General features: G+C 45.0%; 1 protein-coding gene across 2 annotated transcripts in view; it reads right to left on the bottom strand.

Annotated features, from left to right (window-relative positions):
• Positions 1-7,334: 7,334 nt before the first annotated feature.
• The window catches only part of JHY (junctional cadherin complex regulator), a 42,768-nt gene continuing 29,345 nt past the window's right edge, over positions 7,335-20,757 (bottom strand). For both annotated transcript variants that reach the window (XM_069740802.1, XM_069740803.1), the window contains 4 exons: positions 19,977-20,187; positions 12,547-12,621; positions 9,437-9,556; positions 7,335-9,263 (listed from right to left, as the gene is read on the bottom strand). In XM_069740802.1, coding sequence (XP_069596903.1) covers positions 9,063-9,263; positions 9,437-9,556; positions 12,547-12,621; positions 19,977-20,187 — 607 coding nt within the window. In that variant the 3' untranslated portion in view covers positions 7,335-9,062. The remainder of the gene's footprint in view (positions 9,264-9,436; positions 9,557-12,546; positions 12,622-19,976; positions 20,188-20,757) is intronic.

The following is a 20,757-nucleotide window of genomic DNA, read 5'->3' as shown; positions in this document are numbered from 1 at the left end:
AGTTATATTCTTGTACATAGGGGCAGTATTATAGTAGTTATATTCTTGTATATAGGAGCAGTATTATAGTAGTTATATTCTTGTACATAGGAGCAGTATTATAGTTGTTATATTTTTGTACATAGGGAGCAGTATTATAGTTGTTATATTCTTGTACATAGGGAGCAGTATTATAGTAGTTATATTCTTGTACATAGGAGCAGTATTATAGTAGTTATATTCTTGTACATAGGAGCAGTATTATAGTAGTTATATTCTTGTATATAGGGAGCAGTATTATAGTTGTTATATTTTTGTACATAGGGAGCAGTATTATAGTAGTTATATTCTTGTACATAGGAGCAGTATTATAGTAGTTATATTCTTGTACATAGGAGCAGTATTATAGTAGTTATATTCTTGTACATAGGGGCAGTATTATAGTAGTTATATTCTTGTATATAGGAGCAGTATTATAGTAGTTATATTCTTGTACATAGGAGCAGTATTATAGTAGTTATATTCTTATACATAGGGGCAGTATTATAGTAGTTATATTCTTGTACATAGGAGCAGTATTATAGTTGTTATATTCTTGTACATAGGGAGCAGTATTATAGTAGTTATATTCTTGTACATAGGAGCAGTATTATAGTTGTTATATTCTTGTACATAGGGGGCAGTATTATAGTAGTTATATTCTTGTACTCATTTGTTCAGACTGGCCTACCGCCTCAATGTATTAACCTAACGATCCCTGTGTGGCCTATTTAAAAAAACAAAACAAAAAAACAATCAGGTTCCTCGCATCATGTTCTCATACACTTTATGCAGTATTAGCCCTCTGTGTCTGTACTGTTACATACTTAGGCAGGTAACTGGTTCATGCAGCTTTACATGAACACCCGAGCCTTACACTATGGCCGGTCCGAATAACTAAAGCAATTGTTACCATCCACCTCTCATGTCTCCCCTTTTCCTCATAGTTTGTAGCTTGCGAGCAGCAGGGCCCTCACTCCTCCTGGTATCTGTTTTGAACTGTATTTCTGTTATGCTGTAATGTCTATTGTCTGTACAAGTCCCCTCTATAATTTGTAAAGCGCTGCGGAATATGTTTGCGCTATATAAATAAAATTATTATTATTATTGTACATAGGGAGCAGTATTTTAGTAGTTATATTCTTGTACATAGGAGCAGTATTATAGTAGTTATATTCTTGCACATAGGGGCAGTATTATAGTAGTTATATTCTTGTACATAGGAGCAGTATTATAGTAGTTATATTCTTGCACATAGGGGCAGTATTATAGTAGTTATATTCTTGCACATAGGGGCAGTATTATAGTAGTTATATTCTTGTACATATGGGGCAGCATTTTAGTAGTTATATTCTTGCATATAAGAGCAGTATTATAGTAGTTATATTCTTGTACATAGGGGCAGTATTATAGTAGTTATATTCTTGTACATAGGAGCAGTATTATAGTAGTTATATTCCTGTACATAGGAGCAGTATTATAGTAGTTATATTCTTGTACATAGGAGCAGTATTATAGTAGTTATATTCTTGCACATAGGGGCAGTATTATAGTAGTTATATTCTTGTACATAGGAGCAGTATTATAGTAGTTATATTCTTGCACATAGGGGCAGTATTATAGCAGTTATATTCTTGTATATAGGAGCAGTATTATAGTAGTTATATTCTTGCACATAGGGGCAGTATTATAGTAGTTATATTCTTGCACATAGGGGCAGTATTATAGTAGTTATATTCTTGTACATATGGGGCAGCATTTTAGTAGTTATATTCTTGCATATAAGAGCAGTATTATAGTAGTTATATTCTTGTACATAGGGGCAGTATTATAGTAGTTATATTCTTGTACATAGGGGCAGTATTATAGCAGTTATATTCTTGTACATAGGGAGCAGTATTATAGTAGTTATATTCTTGTACATAGGGAGCAGTATTATAGTAGTTATATTCCTGTACATAGGAGCAGTATTATAGTAGTTATATTCTTATACATAGGAGCAGTATTATAGTAGTTATATTCTTGTACATAGGGGCAGTATTATAGTAGTTATATTCTTGTACATAGGGGCAGTATTATAGTAGTTATATTCTTGTACATAGGAGCAGTATTATAGTAGTTATATTCTTGTACATAGGGAGCAGTATTATAGTAGTTATATTCCTGTACATAGGAGCAGTATTATAGTAGTTATATTCTTATACATAGGAGCAGTATTATAGTAGTTATATTCTTGTATATAGGAGCAGTATTATAGTAGTTATTCTTGTACATAGAGAGCAGTATTATAGTAGCTATATACTTGTACATAGGAGCAGTATTATAGTAGTTATATTCCTGTACATAGGAGCAGTATTATAGTAGTTATATTCTTATACATAGGAGCAGTATTATAGTAGTTATATTCCTGTACATAGGAGCAGTATTATAGTAGTTATATTCTTGTACATATGGGGCAGTATTATAGTAGTTATATTCTTGTATATAGGGGCAGTATTATAGTGGTTATATTCTTGTACATAGGGGCAGGATTATAGTAGTTATATTCTTGTACATAGGGGGCAGTATTATAGTAGTTATATTCTTGCACATAGGGGCAGTATTATAGTAGTTATATTCCTGTACATAGGAGCAGTATTATAGTAGTTACAGTATATTCTTGCAGACATTTGCAGTTTTTAGACTTATGTAGTGTAATATAGAGGGATTTTAGTGAGTGCAGTTATTAGCGGTTCTGTGAGGTCATGACCTTTTAGAAACCGCAGAGTCGTCATGTGTGTATGCAGCTGAAGTATCGGAACACAATGGAGAAACTTGTCCTCCTGCTTAACTAGATACTTATAGAACTCGTACACAATTGCAGTCCATGAATTCATTGATTTGTAAGGAAACTAACCTCACAATTTCCCTTGTTCATTATTTTTTCCATTTCCTCCGTCAGAGCTACCAGCTGGCAGGACGGGCTCTCAGCGCTCGGCGGCAGCGGCTGGTCTCGTCGTCCGGCCGTACAATGGTCACTCAGGGCTGCATTGTTGTATGAAATGAGAAAATACTTGATAATATCCTTGGGTTAATGGGGATTGTCCATATCTTGTGGCTGTGCGGTATTGATTATGGCAGAGCTTGGTTATAGCAAACACCGGCCTGGTAATCAATGCTCTTACTTGTCAAGTGTCAGGCAGTTAATCCATAGAGTGTAACCTTTCGGCATTCCTGCAGTATGGATGTCAGCTCCATTAGTTTGGGGGGGCCGTCAGAGAGCGGCTCAGAGCCAGGGATTTGCGGAATTTCTGGGGCAACTTTCCACAATTAGAGCAGGTGCAGACGAGTGGATTTTCAGCCCAAGTGCGATCCGATAAAACATCAATGTTATTCTATAGGGCCGTACACAGGGCAGATTTTTTTTTCTCAGATCACGTTGGTCTGAGTAAAATCATCGCGGATTGCACTCGGCTGTGCAACTTAATGCGTGTGTGGAAACCTGCGGACTGCACTCGGATGACATCTGAGTGCAATCTGATTCAGTGCACTGTCAAAATGGAGAAGATGCAGAAATTATTTTTGCAGGTAAGGCTACTTTCACACTTCCGTTGGTACGGGGCTGTCGCAAACCGTCGGCCTGACGTACCGACGGACGTTGTGCAAAATAGTGCACAACGTGGGCAGCGGATGCAGTTTTCAGACACATCCGCTGCCCATTATGAGTTCCGGGGAGGAGGGGGCGGAGTTTCGGCCGCGCATGCGCGGTCGAAAATGGTGGATGTGTCGCACAATAAAACGTTACATTGAAGGTTTTTTTGTGACGACGGTCCACCAATTACCGACGCATCCAGTGCACGACACGACGTATGGAACGTGTGCCCATACGTCGCGATGCATTCCGCAGCATGTCACTTCTTTCTGCGGATTCCGCAGCGATTTTACAACTGCTCCAATAGAAATCCGCAGTTGTAAAACAGCAGTGAAATCCGCAGAAAAACCGCAATAAATCCGCAGCGGTTTTACACTGTGGATTTATCAAATCTGCTGCGGAAAAATCCGCAGTAGACCAGAATACGTCTGCACATAGCCTAAGGACATTGATGGAGGACTCGCTGCCCTGGACCCCATGCTCAGATGTGACCTTGTGCCCCCAGCGTGTCCGAGCATCATGAGAACAATGGAGGCAGCGGCGGTAGACTCTCATTTCTATTATTGTGAGGTGTGAACGGGACAATTAGTCGTAGTCCCTCCACGCAGACAAGGATCATGGTCTCCAACTGGTTCACGTCATGGCCAAACCCTGGGAAAAGAAAGGTTAGTGAGAGCGCGGAGGTGGGCCGTCATGGTAAAATAGCTGCTAGGAAACCACTGCTAAGGACAGGCAACAAGCAGAAGAGACTTGTTTGGGCTAAAGAACACAAGGAATGGACATTAGACCAGTGGAAATCTGTGCTTTGGTCTGATGAGTCCAAATTTGAGATCTTTGGTTCCAACCACCGTGTCTTTGTGCAATGCAGAAAAGGTGAACGGATGGACTCTACATGCCTGGTTCCCACCGTGAAGCATGGAGGAGGAGGTGTGATGGTGTGCGGGTGCTTTGCTGGTGACACTGTTGGGGATTTATTCAAAATTGGAGGCATACAGAACCAGCATGGCTACCACAGCATCTTGCAGCGGCATGCTATTCCATCCGTTTTGCGTTTAGTTCGACCATCATTTATTTTTCAACAGGACAATGACCCCAAACACCTCCAGGCTGTGTAAGGGCTATTTGACCAAGAAGGAGAGTGATGGGGGCTACGCCAGATGACCTGGCCTCCACAGTCACCAGACCTGAACCCAATCGAGATGGTTTGGGGTGAGCTGGACCACAGAGTGAAGGCAAAAGGGCCAACAAGTGCTAAGCATCTCTGGGAACTCCTTCAAGATTATTGGAAGACCATTTCTGGTGACTACCTCATGAAGCTCATCAAGAGAATGCCAAGAGTGTGCAAAGCAGTCATCAAAGCAAAAGGTGGCTACTTTGAAGAACCTAGAATATAAGACAGAATTTCAGTTGTTTCACACTTTTTTGCTAGGTATATAATTCCACATGTGTTAATTCATAGTTTTGATGCCTTCAGTGTGAATGTACAATTCTCATAGTCGTGAAAATACAGAGAAATCTTTAAATGAGAAGGTGTGTCCAAACTTTTGATCTCTACTATATATATATATATATATATGTGTGTAAAATTACCTTCTTTAGTCATTCTAAAATAATAAAAAGAACACATTTGGAATTGCTGCAACCATAAAAGTCTTATCTATCAAAATTTAAAATTAATTAACCACAAAAATGTATAAAAAGTAATTAACTGCACTCCCCCACCACAAAAGAAAAATATTCAGCTCACCGCGCAAAAAAAAAAAAGTTCTCCTACAGATCTATCAAGAGAAAAGTAAAATGAAAAGGTGTCAGAAAATACTGACACAAACAACTTTTTTTTTTTTACAAATGTTTGTGTTTTATAAACAAAATATATATAAAAGTTTGGCATCAGAGTAATTGCACAAAGGCCACGTTCACACGGTCAGTATTTTACATCAGTATTTATAAGCCAAAATCAGGAGAGGAACAATCAGAGGAGAAGTATATAATAGAAGCTTATGCATCACTTCTGTATTATCACCCACTGATGGCTACAAATACGGACAGAACACTGACCGTGGGAACGTGCTCTGACCTGGAGAATCTTCTTACTGGGCTCAATCTAAAATTTTAAAGATTTGTTGTATTGAATTAGTTTTTATAATCTAAAAATAAAATTATTTATACAGGAGGTAATTCATTATTTTAAAATGATGATAATATAAAAATGATGCGTTGGTATAAAAAAAAAACCCCGTCCTTCCAAAAAGGTGAATGTCCGAAGTCACGGGACGGATGTGAGATCTGTGGGAGGCGCAGCTTATGTTTGAGGAGAGTTCTTATATCACTTTGCAGATTATATTCAGTAATTACATTCATGTTTATTTATATCCACAGATCTGATTTTAACATTAGGGAACCCCCAAAATGATGGTACCCCAACTTCTCTTCATTTTCTAGGGTTCTGGGACAAATGAAGGAAAGAAACTGATGACTCCAAGAACAGAAGATACTAGAAAAGTTGACGTCAGTCTAAAAAGACCAAACAAATGCACAAATATGCTAATTTTTTTTTTACCCTTTTAGTTCTTTCATTTTTTTTTCCAGTATTCTCTCTTTTTTTTTTCACTCTTTTCACTTTTTTTTTTGTAACATTTTAAAATGTTTTCCAGCTTGAATAAGAAGTAAATTGCGTAAATTAATCCCCCCCTCCAAGATTTTGCGGCCACTTAAATTTTGCTAAAACTGATTGTGACGGAAAAAAAAAGAATATTTTTTTTTTTCCTATTGGTAAAACACAATATCGCATTCGTCTGATTCCACAGTGGGGACGCGGAGAACGAGGCCTTTACGGCTTTTGTGACATTTGTAAGAAAATAACTTGTGTTACGAAGCAGGAGAAAGCCATTATATGTATAAACCCCCCCATAAAAAGTGATAAAAAACCAACCTGTTAGGACTGGTGCTGCTTTCAATGAGCCGCTTACAATATGGCCGCGCCGGCGACCATTAATTGTTAATGCATTTTGCATTAACCCTGGGAGATCGCGGCTCCTGCAGGCTCAGGATTAAAAAATGATTTCCAGCGTGTTGCTAAAATGGCTGCAGAGCAGCGGGACCCCATTACCTTCCGAGCCGTGCACTGAGACTTAAATGGCAATTTAAAATTAGGCCATTAACAATTTGAGGCCATTACGAGGCTTTTTTCAATAATATTATTTTACGGTTTGAATTAACTATCAAAATTATATTAGATACGAATGCTCTGCGGACGGATCCGATCCTGGGCGACTGACACCTTCCTCCTGCACCTGATGGCACATATACGACATATAGGCGGTTTAGGGGGTCCGGATATCTGGGGGGCTGGATGGGAGAGTCCTGCATTTCCTGATCATATTCCTATACTTACCCCAATCTTAACCTTCCAGCTGTGACTTCATTTTACAGTGGAACAAGTTTATTCATGGAAACCATCAACAAGTTTCTGTGTCCTGATCTTTTCCATCTCCATTTAGTAATTGTATGAAGAACGCTCTCGGGCTAGTCATGGGCTTATCACTCTGTGTCATTGTGCACATGACAGGCGCTGGGGAGTCCGTCTAAAATGATCTGTCGACAGCAGGTAACCTACTTACTGACGGTTTCCGGGTTTTTTTCGCCATAGTAAAAAGGAAGACAAAAATATCTTAGAGAGACATGGTTTCTGCAGATATTTTTATTTTGCACATATAATAATCGTGTCCACCCTTTTCACATTGTCACATGCGTAGGGAGTTTTTCTCCAATGCTTTGCGCACCGGCAAGCATCCCATCCAAGGGAGGGAATACCATCCATCCCATCCGGAGGAGGGAATACCATCCATCCCATCCGGAGGAGGGAATACCATCCATCCCGTCCAGGGGAGGGAATACCATCCATCCCATCCGGAGGAGGGAATACCATCCATCCCATCCGGAGGAGGGAATACCATCCATCCCGTCCAGGGGAGGGAATACCATCCATCCCATCCGGAGGAGGGAATACCATCCATCCCATCCGGAGGAGGGAATACCACCCATCCCGTCCAGGGGAAGGAATACCATCCTTCCTGTCCAGGGGAGAGAATACCATCCTTCACGTCCAGGGGAGGCAATACCATCCTTCCCGTCCAGAGGAGGGTATACCATCCTTCCTGTCCAGGGAAAAGAATACCATCCTTCACGTCCAGGGGAGGCAATACCATCCTTCCTGTCCTGGGGAGAGAATACCATCCTTCACGTCCAGGGGAGGGAATACCATCCTTCCCGTCCAGAGGAGAGAATACCATCCTTCCTGTCCAGGGGAGGGAATACCATCCTTCCCGTCCAGAGGAGGGTATACCATCCTTCCTGTCCAGGGGAGAGAATACCATCCTTCCCGTCCAGGGGAGGGAATACCATCCTTCATGTCCAGGGGAGGCAATACCATCCTTTCTGTCCAGGGGAGGGATTACCATCCTTCCCGTCCAGGGGAGGCAATACCATCCTTCCTGTCCAGGGGAGGGAATACCATCCTTCCCGTCCAGAGGAGGGTATACCATCCTTCCTGTCCAGGGGAGAGAATACCATCCTTCCCGTCCAGGGGAGGGAATACCATCCTTCATGTCCAGGGGAGGCAATACCATCCTTTCTGTCCAGGGGAGGGATTACCATCCTTCCCGTCCAGGGGAGGCAATACCATCCTTCCCGTCCGGAGGTGGGAATACCATCCATCCCGTCCAGAGGAGGGTATACCATTCTTCCTGTCCAGGGGAGGGAATACCATCCTTCCCGTCCAGGGGAGGCAATACCATCCATCCTGTCCAGGGGAGGCAATACCATCCATCCTGTCCAGGGGAAGTAATACCATCCTTCCCGTCCAGGGGAGGGAATACCATCCTTCCCGTCCAGGGGAGGGAATACCATCCTTCCCGTCCAGGGGAGGCAATACCATCCATCCTGTCCAGGGGAAGTAATACCATCCTTCCCGTCCAGGGGAGGGAATACCATCCTTCCCGTCCAGAGGAGGGTATACCATCCTTCCTGTCCAGGGGAGAGAATACCATCCTTCCCATCCAGAGGAGGGTATACCATCCTTCCTGTTCAGGGGAGAGAATACCATCCTTCCCGTCCAGGGGAGGCAATACCATCCTTCCTGTCCAGGGGAGGGAATACCATCCATCCCGTCCAGAGGAGGCAATACCATCCTTCCCGTCCAGGGGAGGGAATACCATCCTTCCCGTCCAGGGGAGGGAATACCATCCTTCCCATCCAGGGGAGACAATACCATCCTTCCCGTCCAGGTCCTATGGGTGAGGGGATGTGACAATGGCTCTGAATGTAAGCAGCGCTCAGTCTGTTGATTTTGGAGCTTGGGAGATGTCTGCTGCCCCCATATTGCAGCCTGGCGGTCTCTCATCATGCAGGTGACTTACAGGATATGGAGGGCGTTCAGGGCGGCCACCGCCATCTTCTCCTTCTCGTGTCTGAGCTGCAGATCTTCTAGTAACCTCATCTGTGGGAGCAGACACTCGCAGCTCATCACTCGCTTCTCCGTGACGCTCGTTCTCTTCTCACTGGACACTTTGGGTACAGGCTGTGGCCGGGGGACATTTTTGGCGTAATCTAGGCTCTTAAAGAGACAAAGACAATACAACATAATGTTTGATTAGACTTATTTTAGCATTGCGGGCTTGTGTGCACCATTAATGAATTGCTGGTCATGTGACCAAAGCCACCATTAATAATAATAATCATGTATCAGTAACATCAGGTACACTATGTAGGTACGTGATTGAATCGCACCTTCTGCCTCGTGCTCTTGTCGCTGTGCAGCACTCTGATTTCTCGCGGTTTCGCCGGCTTGTTGCGATTCCACTCCAGGATCTCTTTGGCGTATTCCTTCTGCTGTTTCAGCTGTTCTTTCTGGAAGCAGAGTGTCATGTCATGGAGGACGGAGATAAATCTGCTCACGGGAGAACATTCATCAGCAGTATGTATAAAGCAGAGGTCAGTATATAGCAGAGGTCAGTATATGGCAGAGGTCAGTATAAAGCAGTATAAAGTATATAGCACAGGTCAGTATGTAGCAGAGGTCAGTATATAGCGGTATTAAGTATATAGCAGAGGTCAGTATAAAGCAGAGGTCAGTATATTATTATTATTATTATAGCGCCATTTATTCCATGGCGCTTTACATGTGAGGAGGGGTATACATAATAAAAAACAAGTACAATAATCTTAAACAATACAAGTCATAACTGGTACAGGAGGAGAGAGGACCCTGCCCGCGAGGGCTCACAGTCTGCAGGGGATGGGTGAGGATACACTAGGAGGGAGGATCCTGCCCATGAGGACTCAGTCTGCAGGGGATGGGTGAGGATACACTAGGAGGGAGGACCCTGCCCGCGAGGGCTCACAGTCTGCAGGGGATGGGTGAGGATACACTAGGAGGGAGGATCCTGCCCATGAGGACTCAGTCTGCAGGGGATGGGTGAGGATACACTAGGAGGGAGGATCCTGCCCATGAGGACTCAGTCTGCAGGGGATGGGTGAGGATACACTAGGAGGGAGGATCCTGCCCATGAGGACTCAGTCTGCAGGGGATGGGTGAGGATACACTAGGAGGGAGGATCCTGCCCATGAGGACTCAGTCTGCAGGGGATGGGTGAGGATACACTAGGAGGGAGGACCCTGCCCACGAGGGCTCACAGTCTGCAGGGGATGGGTGAGGATACACTAGGAGGGAGGATCCTGCCCATGAGGACTCAGTCTGCAGGGGATGGGTGAGGATACACTAGGAGGGAGGACCCTGCCCACGAGGGCTCACAGTCTACAGGGGATGGGTGAGGATACAGTAGGCGAGGGTAGAGCTGGTCATGCAGCAGTTCAGTAGGTTGAGGATCACTGCAGGTTGTAGGCTTGTCGGAAGAAGTGGGTCTTCAGGTTCTTTTTGAAGGTTTCTATGGTAGGCGAGAGTCTGATGTGTTGTGGTAGAGGGTTCCAGAGTAGGAGGGAAGCAGAGTGTAGGATGGATTGGAGTGGTGCCAGAGTGCTGGAGGGGAGGCGTCATGATCCATGTTTGGATCTGTGGCAGATCTGGTTTCCCTTAGATTTAAACCTTTTTTCCTTTCTGGTCATTGGGGGTTAACCCCTTCAAGTCGCGGCCCTTTTTCGTTTTTGCGTTTTCATTTTTCACTTCCCTCCTTCCCAGAGCCATAACTTTTTTATTTTTCCGTCAATATTGTCATGTGAGGGCTTATTTTTTGCGGGACGAGTTGTACTTTTGAACAACATCATTGGTTTTACCATGTCTTTTACTAGAAAACGGGAAAAAAATTCCAAGTGCGGTGAAATTGCAAAAAAAAGTGCAATCCTACACTTGTTTTTTTGTTTGGCTTTTTTTTGCTAGGTTCATTAAATGCTAAAACTAACCTGCCATTGTGATTCTCTAGGTCAGTACGAGTTCATAGACATCTAACATGACTAGGTTATTTTTTATCCAAGTAGTGAAAAAAAATTCCAAACTTTGCTTAAAAAAAAAAAAAAAAGTGCCATTTTCCGATACCCGAAGCGTCTCCATTTTTCGTGATCTGGGGTCGGTTGAGGGCTTATTTTTTGCGTGCCGAGATTACGTTTTTAATGATACCATTTCGGTGCAGATACGTTCTTTTGATCGCCCGTTATTGCATTTTAATGCAATGTCGCGGCGACAAAAAAAACGTAATTCTGGTGTTTCGGATTTTTTTCTCGCTACGCTGTTTAGCGATCAGGTTAATGCTTTTTTTTTATTGATAGATCGGGTGGTTTTTTTTTAAATTGTTTTATTTAGGATGGGGCGAAAGGGGGGTGATTTAAACTTTTATATTTTTTATATTTTTTTCATATTTTTAGAACCATTTTTTTTTTTTACTTGTGCCATGCTTCAATAGCCTCCATGGGAGGCTAGAAGCTGGCATAGCCTGATCGGCTCTGCTACATAGCAGAGAACATCAGATCGCTGCTATGTAGCAGAAATGCAGGTGTGCTGTGAGCGCCGACCACAGGGGGGAGCTCACAGCAGGCCTGCATCAGTAGCTAATGTTTGTGACCACTCTCACCATCCTTCATAAGGTCACCTGGTGCTTCAGCTGACTGTTGGTTATACAGTTCCTTTCAGGAGTCCATCCTGCCAGTAGCAGCTCCCTGGTGTCAGCCAAGTCTGGTGTTTGGAGCTCAGTTGCTGTACTTTCTTTGTTGTGGAGTCTGCAGCGGTGTGCACAAGCTAAGTTCTGAATTTGTTACTTTGTAGTTTGTGCATTCACCTTTTTGTATCGTGTTCCCCTCACTCTTATATTGTTTATTCCTGTTTATTTGCTTTGTGGTGCTGTTTACACTGTTCACCCCCTGGGGTGGGGGTTGGGGGTTTAGTACTGGGTTTAACAGGAGACATGGACAGGTCGGTGACTTGGGCCTCCCTACCTTCAAGGGTGCCCCCAAATTAAGGAAAGACAGGGCTTCCCCTAGCCTGAGGGGCAGTTCAGGGGCCCAGATTCCTCATCTCCTGTTTTCCTATTTCTGCCTCGTGACAGGAGGCCAGAGAGTAGGAGGTTGCAGTAGTCAAGGCGGGAGATGATGAGGGCATGGACTAGTGTTTTTGTGGTGTCGCGGTCAAGGAAAGCGCGGATCCGGGAAATGTTTTTGAGTTTGAGACGGCAGGAGGAGGCAAGGGCTTGGATATGTGGCTTGAAAGAGAGGGCAGAGTTGAGGATCACCCCGAGGCACCGGGCGTGTGGGACTGGGAAAAGTGAGCAGCCATAGTATATAGTAGAGGTCAGTATATAGTATATAGCAGAGGTCGGAATATAGTATATACCGTAGTATACACCGGTGCGGGTGGTGAGGTCAGCACAGTTTGCACGGGGGAGATTTCTCACCTTCTCTTCACTGACGGTGTGTGTCGGTCCGAGCCCTCCTAACTTCACCTCTTGATTGAGGAAACGTTTTAACCCCTAGAACAAAACCGTGAAATCAGTGATTATTACTCCATCATCACACAGAGGTGTTCACTATGCATGTAATGACACGTCACAGTCACAGGTGGCGCTGTGCAGTCATCATGGTGCAGCACAGCTGAATGTGCCGGGTTATCTATTGTGAGGTTTGCAGTCTCTTGGCGGCGGTGGCGGTCAGCACAGGGAGCAGTATGACTGAAATGTCCAGGCTGGTTTATTAGATCTTATTAATAATTACAAAATCATGATATACACACAAAAATCAGTTAAAAATATTATAATAATATTATGCACATACAAAAAAACAATTGATGAGATACATTTTTAAGTTAAAATTGATTTAAAATTAACAATAAGTATATAACAAATGTGTAGCAGGGGACTTGGAACACCAGACTGTATGGTAGACCATAACAAATAAGATATATATATATATATATACATACATACATATGCACCAGCGACTAATGTATAACCATCTTGTAGGACATCACCAAGTGTACAAGATTATAACAACAACCGTGTGCATATAAGATGTAAAAAGTTCAATATAATATAGTGAAGTAATGAATATAATGTAATAGTGCAATACTTGAAAAAATAAGAAAAAAATAATTAGTGAAAATCAAAGTGAATAAAAAGTGCATCAAAGTATGTGATCAACCAATACGGATAAAAGAAATTGATGACCAAACAATATCAAATATTAGATACAAAGGCCAATGATCAAGAGATCAAGGGACAAAGAATCGCTGGTGCAATAAGTATAACATCAATTCATGATACCAACCAGTCTGAAACTCCACCGTCCCCTGCACACACCACTCCAACGTACGTTTCGCTACCGCTTCGTCAGCATATACTAACCTGACAAAGCAGTCAAGGACTTGTCAGGCGGCCATTTTACAGGCCTCGTGGACAGTACTATCTGAGGCCGGTGATACGACCCACAATGCACCTCCTGGCGGCCGTTCCTGCCTTTCTGGTGCAGGCAGCAGTGGATGTTCTGCAGCTGTAATAACAGTCCAGGCAGGAACACTCAATAACACACATTAATGGAAGTCAATAATGTGCAGCGGCCGGGCGTGCGGAGGAGAGCGTACAGTGATATTCAGCCTGTACTGATCACAGCCCTCCTCCAGTCTGGCACATTGTCAGTCAGGCATCTGTGACAAAAATGCTTCAGAGAAAGAAGCTTCCAGAAATAGAAGTGTTAATAGTTTATTTTTATGAATTAACAAAGTGTAAAGTAAATGAAGGAAAAAGAAATGTAAATCCCATCAGTATCTGGTGACCTCTCATCACCTCCATCATCAGTATCTGGAGACCTCCCGTAACCTCCATCATCAGTATCTGGTGACCGCCCGTCTCCTCCATCATCAGTATCTGGTGACCACCCGTCACCTCCATCATCAGTATCTGGTGACCACCCGTCACCTCCATCATCAGTATCTGGTGACCGCCCGTCTCCTCCATCATCAGTATCTGGTGACCTCTCATCACCTCCATCATCAGTATCTGGAGACCTCCCGTAACCTCCATCATCTGTATCTGGTGAGCGCCCGTCACCTCCATCATCAGTATCTGGTGATCACCCGTCACCTCCATCATCAGTATCTGGTGACCGCCCGTCACCTACATCATCAGTATCTGGTGACCGCCCGTCGCCTCCATCATCAGTATCTGGTGACCGCCCGTCGCCTCCATCATCAGTATCTGGTGACCGCCCGTCGCCTCCATCATCAGTATCTGGTGACCGCCCGTCGCCTCCATCATCAGTATCTCGAGACCGCCTGTCACCTCCATCATCAGTATCTGGAGACCGCCTGTCACCTCCATCATCAGTATCTGGAGACCGCCTGTCACCTCCATCATCAGTATCTGGTGACCGCCCATCACCTCAATCATCAGTGTCTGGTGTAGTTGGGTCCCACTGGTTGCTGCCAGTACTGAACTGATGGCACTGCTGGACATTTTCTGATTTCAGAGGCAAGGAACATGATGTGTCGTTGATTTGTTAGACTAAGTTTCCTTGAGCGACCACTGCAGTCCTCCTTGCTGGTCCATTTCTTTGCACTTCTTCAAAATAGCTTGAACACCACATCAAAAGCCCAGTCTCCTGTGACATCTTTGCCTTGGGAGAGACCTTGCTGACACAGTATAACTACCTTGTTTCTATGCTGTTTTGCTGTGGTGTATGACCTGTGACATATAACTGTCTTCCACAACCTCACCGTATACCGGGAACAACGAACAAGACCCACCGTATACCGGGAACACCCCACAACCTCACCGTATACCGGGAACACCCCTCAAGATCCACCGTATACTGGGAGCACCCCACAAGACCTGCCGTATACCGGGATCACCCCACAACCTCACCGTATACCAGGAAAACAAACAAGACCCACCGTATACCGGGAACACCCCACAAGATCCACCGTATACTGGGAGCACCCCACAAGACCTGCCGTATACTGGGAACACCCCACAACCTCACCGTATACCGGGAACACTCCACAACCTCACTGTATACCCAGGACACCCCACAAGATCCACCATATACTGGGAGCAACCCACAAGACCTGCCGTATATCGGGAACATCCCACAACCTCACCGTATACTGGGAACACCCCACAAGATCCACCGTATAATGGGAGCACCCCACAAGACCTGCCGTATACTGGGAACACCCCACAACCTCACCGTATACCGGGAACACCCCACAACCTCACCGTATACCGGGAACACTCCACAACCTCACTGTATACCCAGGACACCCCACAAGATCCACCATATACTGGGAGCAACCCACAAGACCTGCCGTATATCGGGAACATCCCACAACCTCACCGTATACTGGGAACACACCGCACGACCTGCCATATACTGGGAACACCCCACAAGACCTGCCGTATACCTGGAAGACTCAACAACCTCACCGTATACTGGGAACACCCCGCAAGACCTGCCATATACTGGAAACACCCCACAAGACCTGCCGTATACTGGGAACACCCCACAACCTCACCGTATACTGGGAACACCCCGCAAGACCTGCCATATATTGGGAACACCCCGCAAGACCTGCCATATATTGGGAACACCCCGCAAGACCTGCCGTATACTGGGAACACCCCACAACCTCACCGTATACTGGGAACACCCCGCAAGACCTGCCATATACCGGGAACACCCCACAACCTCACCGTATACTGGGAACACCCCACAAGACCTGCCATATACTGGGAACACCCCGCAAGACCTGCCATATACCGGGAACACCCCACAACCTCACCGTATGCTGGGAACACCCCACAAGACCTGCCGTATACTGGGAACACCCCGCAAGACCTGCCATATACCGGGAACACCCCACAACCTCACCGTATACTGGGAACACCCCACAAGACCTGCCGTATACTGGGAACACCCCGCAAGACCTGCCATATACCGGGAACACCCCACAACCTCACCGTATACTGGGAACACCCCACAAGACCTGCCGTATACTGGGAACACCCCACAAGATCTGCTGCATACCATGTCCTGATCAATTGTTGCGGTATTCCTGTATCTATCACGTTTTCTCACTCCCCACCGACCCTCCATCAGGACGGTGAGCCCCGATGGGGGAGTGATAGTTTCCTTGATACCATAATTTGCTGAGTATTAGTAGTTTTATGGTGGCTGCTCCGTCGTCTAATCTCCGGTGTGTGATCACAACGCTGCAGATGATGGGGCTATCATCTCATTACTCAGGCTGGCGAGGAGTTAATAGCGATAATGTCAGCGAGCAGAGATGTAACGCTGGCGGCAAGTTACTATAATATCTCCTCTTTCTATCTCACAGGGAGCGCGGCTACAAGAAAGTTCTCTCCTAATGAAACTAAACTAGGATTTCACAGAACATACTGAGTACGTATTAATTTATGAAAAAACATGAGACGAGTGGTCCGTCCCGCTGCGGGGGAGGGGTTACACTGGACACGACATCGGGAGATCACAACCATAACGCTGGGATTATAGGTCCGTGAGGATTTTTTTTAAATTTTTCGTTTAAAAAAAAAAATAAAAAAAGAGGGGGAGATCCGAAAATTGAGGAAAGCCCAAAATTATTTGCAGGTTTTTATTGCCATTCAATCATTAAGCAGGTTACTGTAAATGATCTGTCCTCGGTATAGGGCAGATCTCTGCACCCCGTAACCCCATGCCCACACAGGGCAGAGCGTGTGCATTCGGTACCGACGTGTCCGCAGCCTTGGAGCGGCCCGATTGCTGCAGGTAAGTGTATACGCTGCTAATGTGAAGTGTGCTTGGATTTATCGTGAACCTCTCATTATATCGGCACATGAGATACTCAAGACGAATGTTGTTGGTGCTGAGAGGCAGAAGAGTGAGACTCATCCGGAAGACCCCAAGGATCATTCAGGCAGTGGTGAAGAGCCAATACAGGCCGTCCATGCGGCCACTACGGGGGCCGTCAAGAGGAGGCCCGGCTCGGGATAACCAACCGGCTGGAATTTCACAGGGAGCCCATACAAAATGGGTGTTTTTTTCTGCCCTTTATAGTGTCAAGCAGATAAAAAATGATTTTGTTTTTTATTTTAACGTGACAAAGTTTGTAAGTTTGAATTGCACATGTGAGCGGTGAGTGAGCCCAGCCAGCAGGGGGCACTGTGGAGAGAAGCCCATGCCAGCGGGTGTGGACTGCACTCTGACAATGGCGGAACTGCTTGTAACGTCTCAGGATCTGAGCCAGCAGAATCTTGATTATGGACTGACACCATGCGGTACACTGCCCCAAGAGACAACCAGAGCCGGGAAAAGTAGTGTACGTGACTGCTGGGTGTAGTAGTGTGAATGTGACCAGCAGGACGGCAGCCCGGCACACATCCTCCCTCGCCCACATTGGGCAGATATTTTTCTAAGGCCTCTTTTCCATTTGCGAGAAACACGTCCGTGTCTCACATGTGAAAACCAAGCTGTGGCGCCGGCACTTGGGAGCGGAGCGTGCGGCTCCATGTGTTGCTGTGCGGCCGCACTCTCCGCTCTGGAGTGCCGGCGCCACAGCTTGGTTTTCACATGCGAGACACGGACGTGTTTCTCGCAAATTGAAAAGAGCCCTAATGCTCAATACTGGTATTTCTTTGTTGTATCTGATTCTAGGAAAGCTGGGTGACAACCAATATGGCTGCCATTACAGCTTCAGCTGCAGTTGTCACCCAGCTTTCTCAAATTCCTGATTGGAAAGCACTTAATCCATTATAGTGCCTGAGGGCTTCAACTTCTACCATTCAATAATCCACGATACTATGAACTGGGCAAAAATGTCCCACTGTGCTGGCGCTGACGTCAGATAGGTGAAGTGAGTTCATTAGCTGTGAACTCCCAGGACCTGGCTGACGGCACTGCGAGTTTCAGAACTTTCTCACTCTCGCGGTGCCATCAGACAGGGAATAGGAGTTCACAGCCAGACACTGAGCACATGCTGATCAGTGTCTCTGGTGGATGAAAGGCTGTATGGTCACATCATGCAACCATGCAGCCTGCCATCTAGATGTAGCAGAGCTAGACCCGTCGTGGAACAAATGGATTATCATCAGCTCTGCGGAAAGGTGAGAAAAATGGTTGCTTGTTTTTTTAACTGCTTTGCACAAGACAATGGCGTCAGTGGAATAGGCAAGGTCGTAAGTATGGTTTAATTAAGATTTATTAAAGGAGTCTGTGTCACTCTTTCAATTAAAAGACTTTATTCTGGGTGTGTATGTTGTTATGCAATATGACTATGGGGAGAGTAATGGGGGTGTCTCATTACTATCCTCGGGGCTTGATGTCACCTGGCAATACAAAGGTGACATCAATCCCCCTAACTCGCCTCACTTGCCACCGCTACAGGCCAAGCGGGAAGAGTAAGGCTGAGTGCCAGAATTGGCGCATCTTTAAGATGTGCCTTTTCTAAGGCTGAGAGCTGATGTTTTCAGCTTGGGGGGGGGGGGGGGGGGGAAGTATCCATGGCACCTTCCTAGGCTATTAATATCAGCCCACAGCTATCTACATAGCCTTTGCTGGTTATTAATTATAGTGAAACCCTACGTCATTTTTGGGGGGTCCCCCATTTTAATAGCCTGTAAGGGCTAAGTATACAGCTCTGAACTAATATTAATAGCCTGGGAAGCTCCATGGGTATTACCCCCTTCCTAGGCTATAAACATCTACACACAGCCCTCGGCTTTCAGTCTGCAGGTTAAGAAGATTATGCGGGAGCCAACGCCATTTTTTTCAGAAAAATAATCTTTTAATAATTAAATACATGTACAGTAAACTGCGCACACACACTGTACTAATTGTATATGTCACTGACATCTATAAATCTATTCTATATGTATTTACTATATGTAATCCATCTATTCTATCCTGTTGGCTCCTGCTGTGATTTTACAGTATGTGGCTGCTGAATTGCCAGGTTTTCTTCAATCTATCTATGTAATATAAATACATATATGTGTGTGTCACTGACATCTATATATCTATGTATTCTATGCATATATATATATATATATATATATTCTACATAATCTGACCTGTCAGTGTGATATTACTGTACACGGCACATGAATTGCTGGCTTTTCAAATGAGATCGGTGTGTAAAAATCGGACAGCACTCACATAGTACGAGTGCTCTGCGATTTATTTATTTTTTCTCGCATCCATTGACTTTGCGGGATGCGATCCGATTTCTGATTACAATCGCAGCATGAGGCAAGTTTTTTCCAGTCCGATTGTGATCCAATCCGAGCAGGAAAAAAAACGCAGATGAACACACAATGATACAATAACACTGGTCCGAAAATAATCCGATTTTTAAATAGCAGGCTAACTCTAAACCTCTTTCCAGTCGCTGTCACCCTGTATGGCTGTATAATGTCATTGCAGTGCTGATGACATCACTAATCACAGCCTAGGACCTAAGAAAGTCTAAGTGAAAGGGCTTGTTTTCACTCGCGAGGAACACGTCCATGTCTCGCATGTGGAAACGAAGCTCTGGCGCCGGCACTGTGGAGCGGAGCGTGCGGCCGCATAGCAACACATGCAGCCGCACGCTCCGCTCCGGAGTGCCGGCACCAGAGCTTCGTTTCCACATGCGAGACACGGACGTGTTCCTCGCGAGTGAAAACAAGCCCTAAAAGACTGAGCTCCTGTCCGACGTCTTCTATAATAAGTGACAACAGCTGTTTGGGTCCCTGGTAAGGATTTGTGATGGCCCCACAGGCCCCGATTCATACAGTTATTTTGTACTGGAGCTTATAGATCCGTTATTACGCTCTCTTGGATATTATAAGGATTGTACCTTTTGATGTTTTCCTTCCTTCTTCCTCATCCCTGAAAAGCCCAATCTGGTTCCTTCACTGCCGCCTCCATCCCTGGCACCGGTGTCCACCTCACTGCTGGATCTTAGCCCTTGTGTCTGTGGAGGGATTTGGCCGGGTGGGAGGGCGTCATTGTGGGTGGTAAAGGTGATTCCCGATTCTGGAAAGGTTAAAGCTCCAACTTGGGACAACCTCAGCAGAAAAATACAAAATACATAGAAATTACTACATCCATTCAGAATGGTGGCTAGAATAGTGTCATGTAGACGGTGATAAGAAGAGTAGACCTCGGGGGGGCAGCTGCAGGGGGTCCAGAGCTTTCCGTAACCCCGGGCAAAGACGCTGCAATTACATAGGACAATCGAGTACTTGATATGGAGCCTGGGAGTTGTGGGGCCCCGCACAGAAGCTTTGGAAACCCCCGTGATCTAGAACAGCAGGAATTAAAGTGGTTGTCCAGTCAGAAGATATTGACCTGTCCTTAGGATAGGTCATCAATATTACATCAGTGGGAATTCTGACCACCCCCCATGATTCAGCTGATAGTAGCCCTGGTAGTGCCGAGGTAAACACACAATTCATTAAAGGGAATCTGTCAGCTATGTAATTTGAGGACTGCATGATGTACGGGATAAAACACAGAATTCAACGATGTGCCACATGTCCGGCTGTGTACTGTTATTTACTTACACTGAAGGTTTTATCACTAGGACATTATCATTGCTGTGACAAACTGTGAATAGCAGTGATGAGCAAGTATGC

Source organism: Ranitomeya imitator, chromosome 10, assembly GCF_032444005.1.
Source record: "Ranitomeya imitator isolate aRanImi1 chromosome 10, aRanImi1.pri, whole genome shotgun sequence".
Lineage (NCBI taxonomy): Eukaryota > Metazoa > Chordata > Amphibia > Anura > Dendrobatidae > Ranitomeya > Ranitomeya imitator.
The sequence above is the reverse complement of the archived record's forward strand: the minus strand, read 5'-3'. Positions and strand labels throughout refer to the sequence as shown.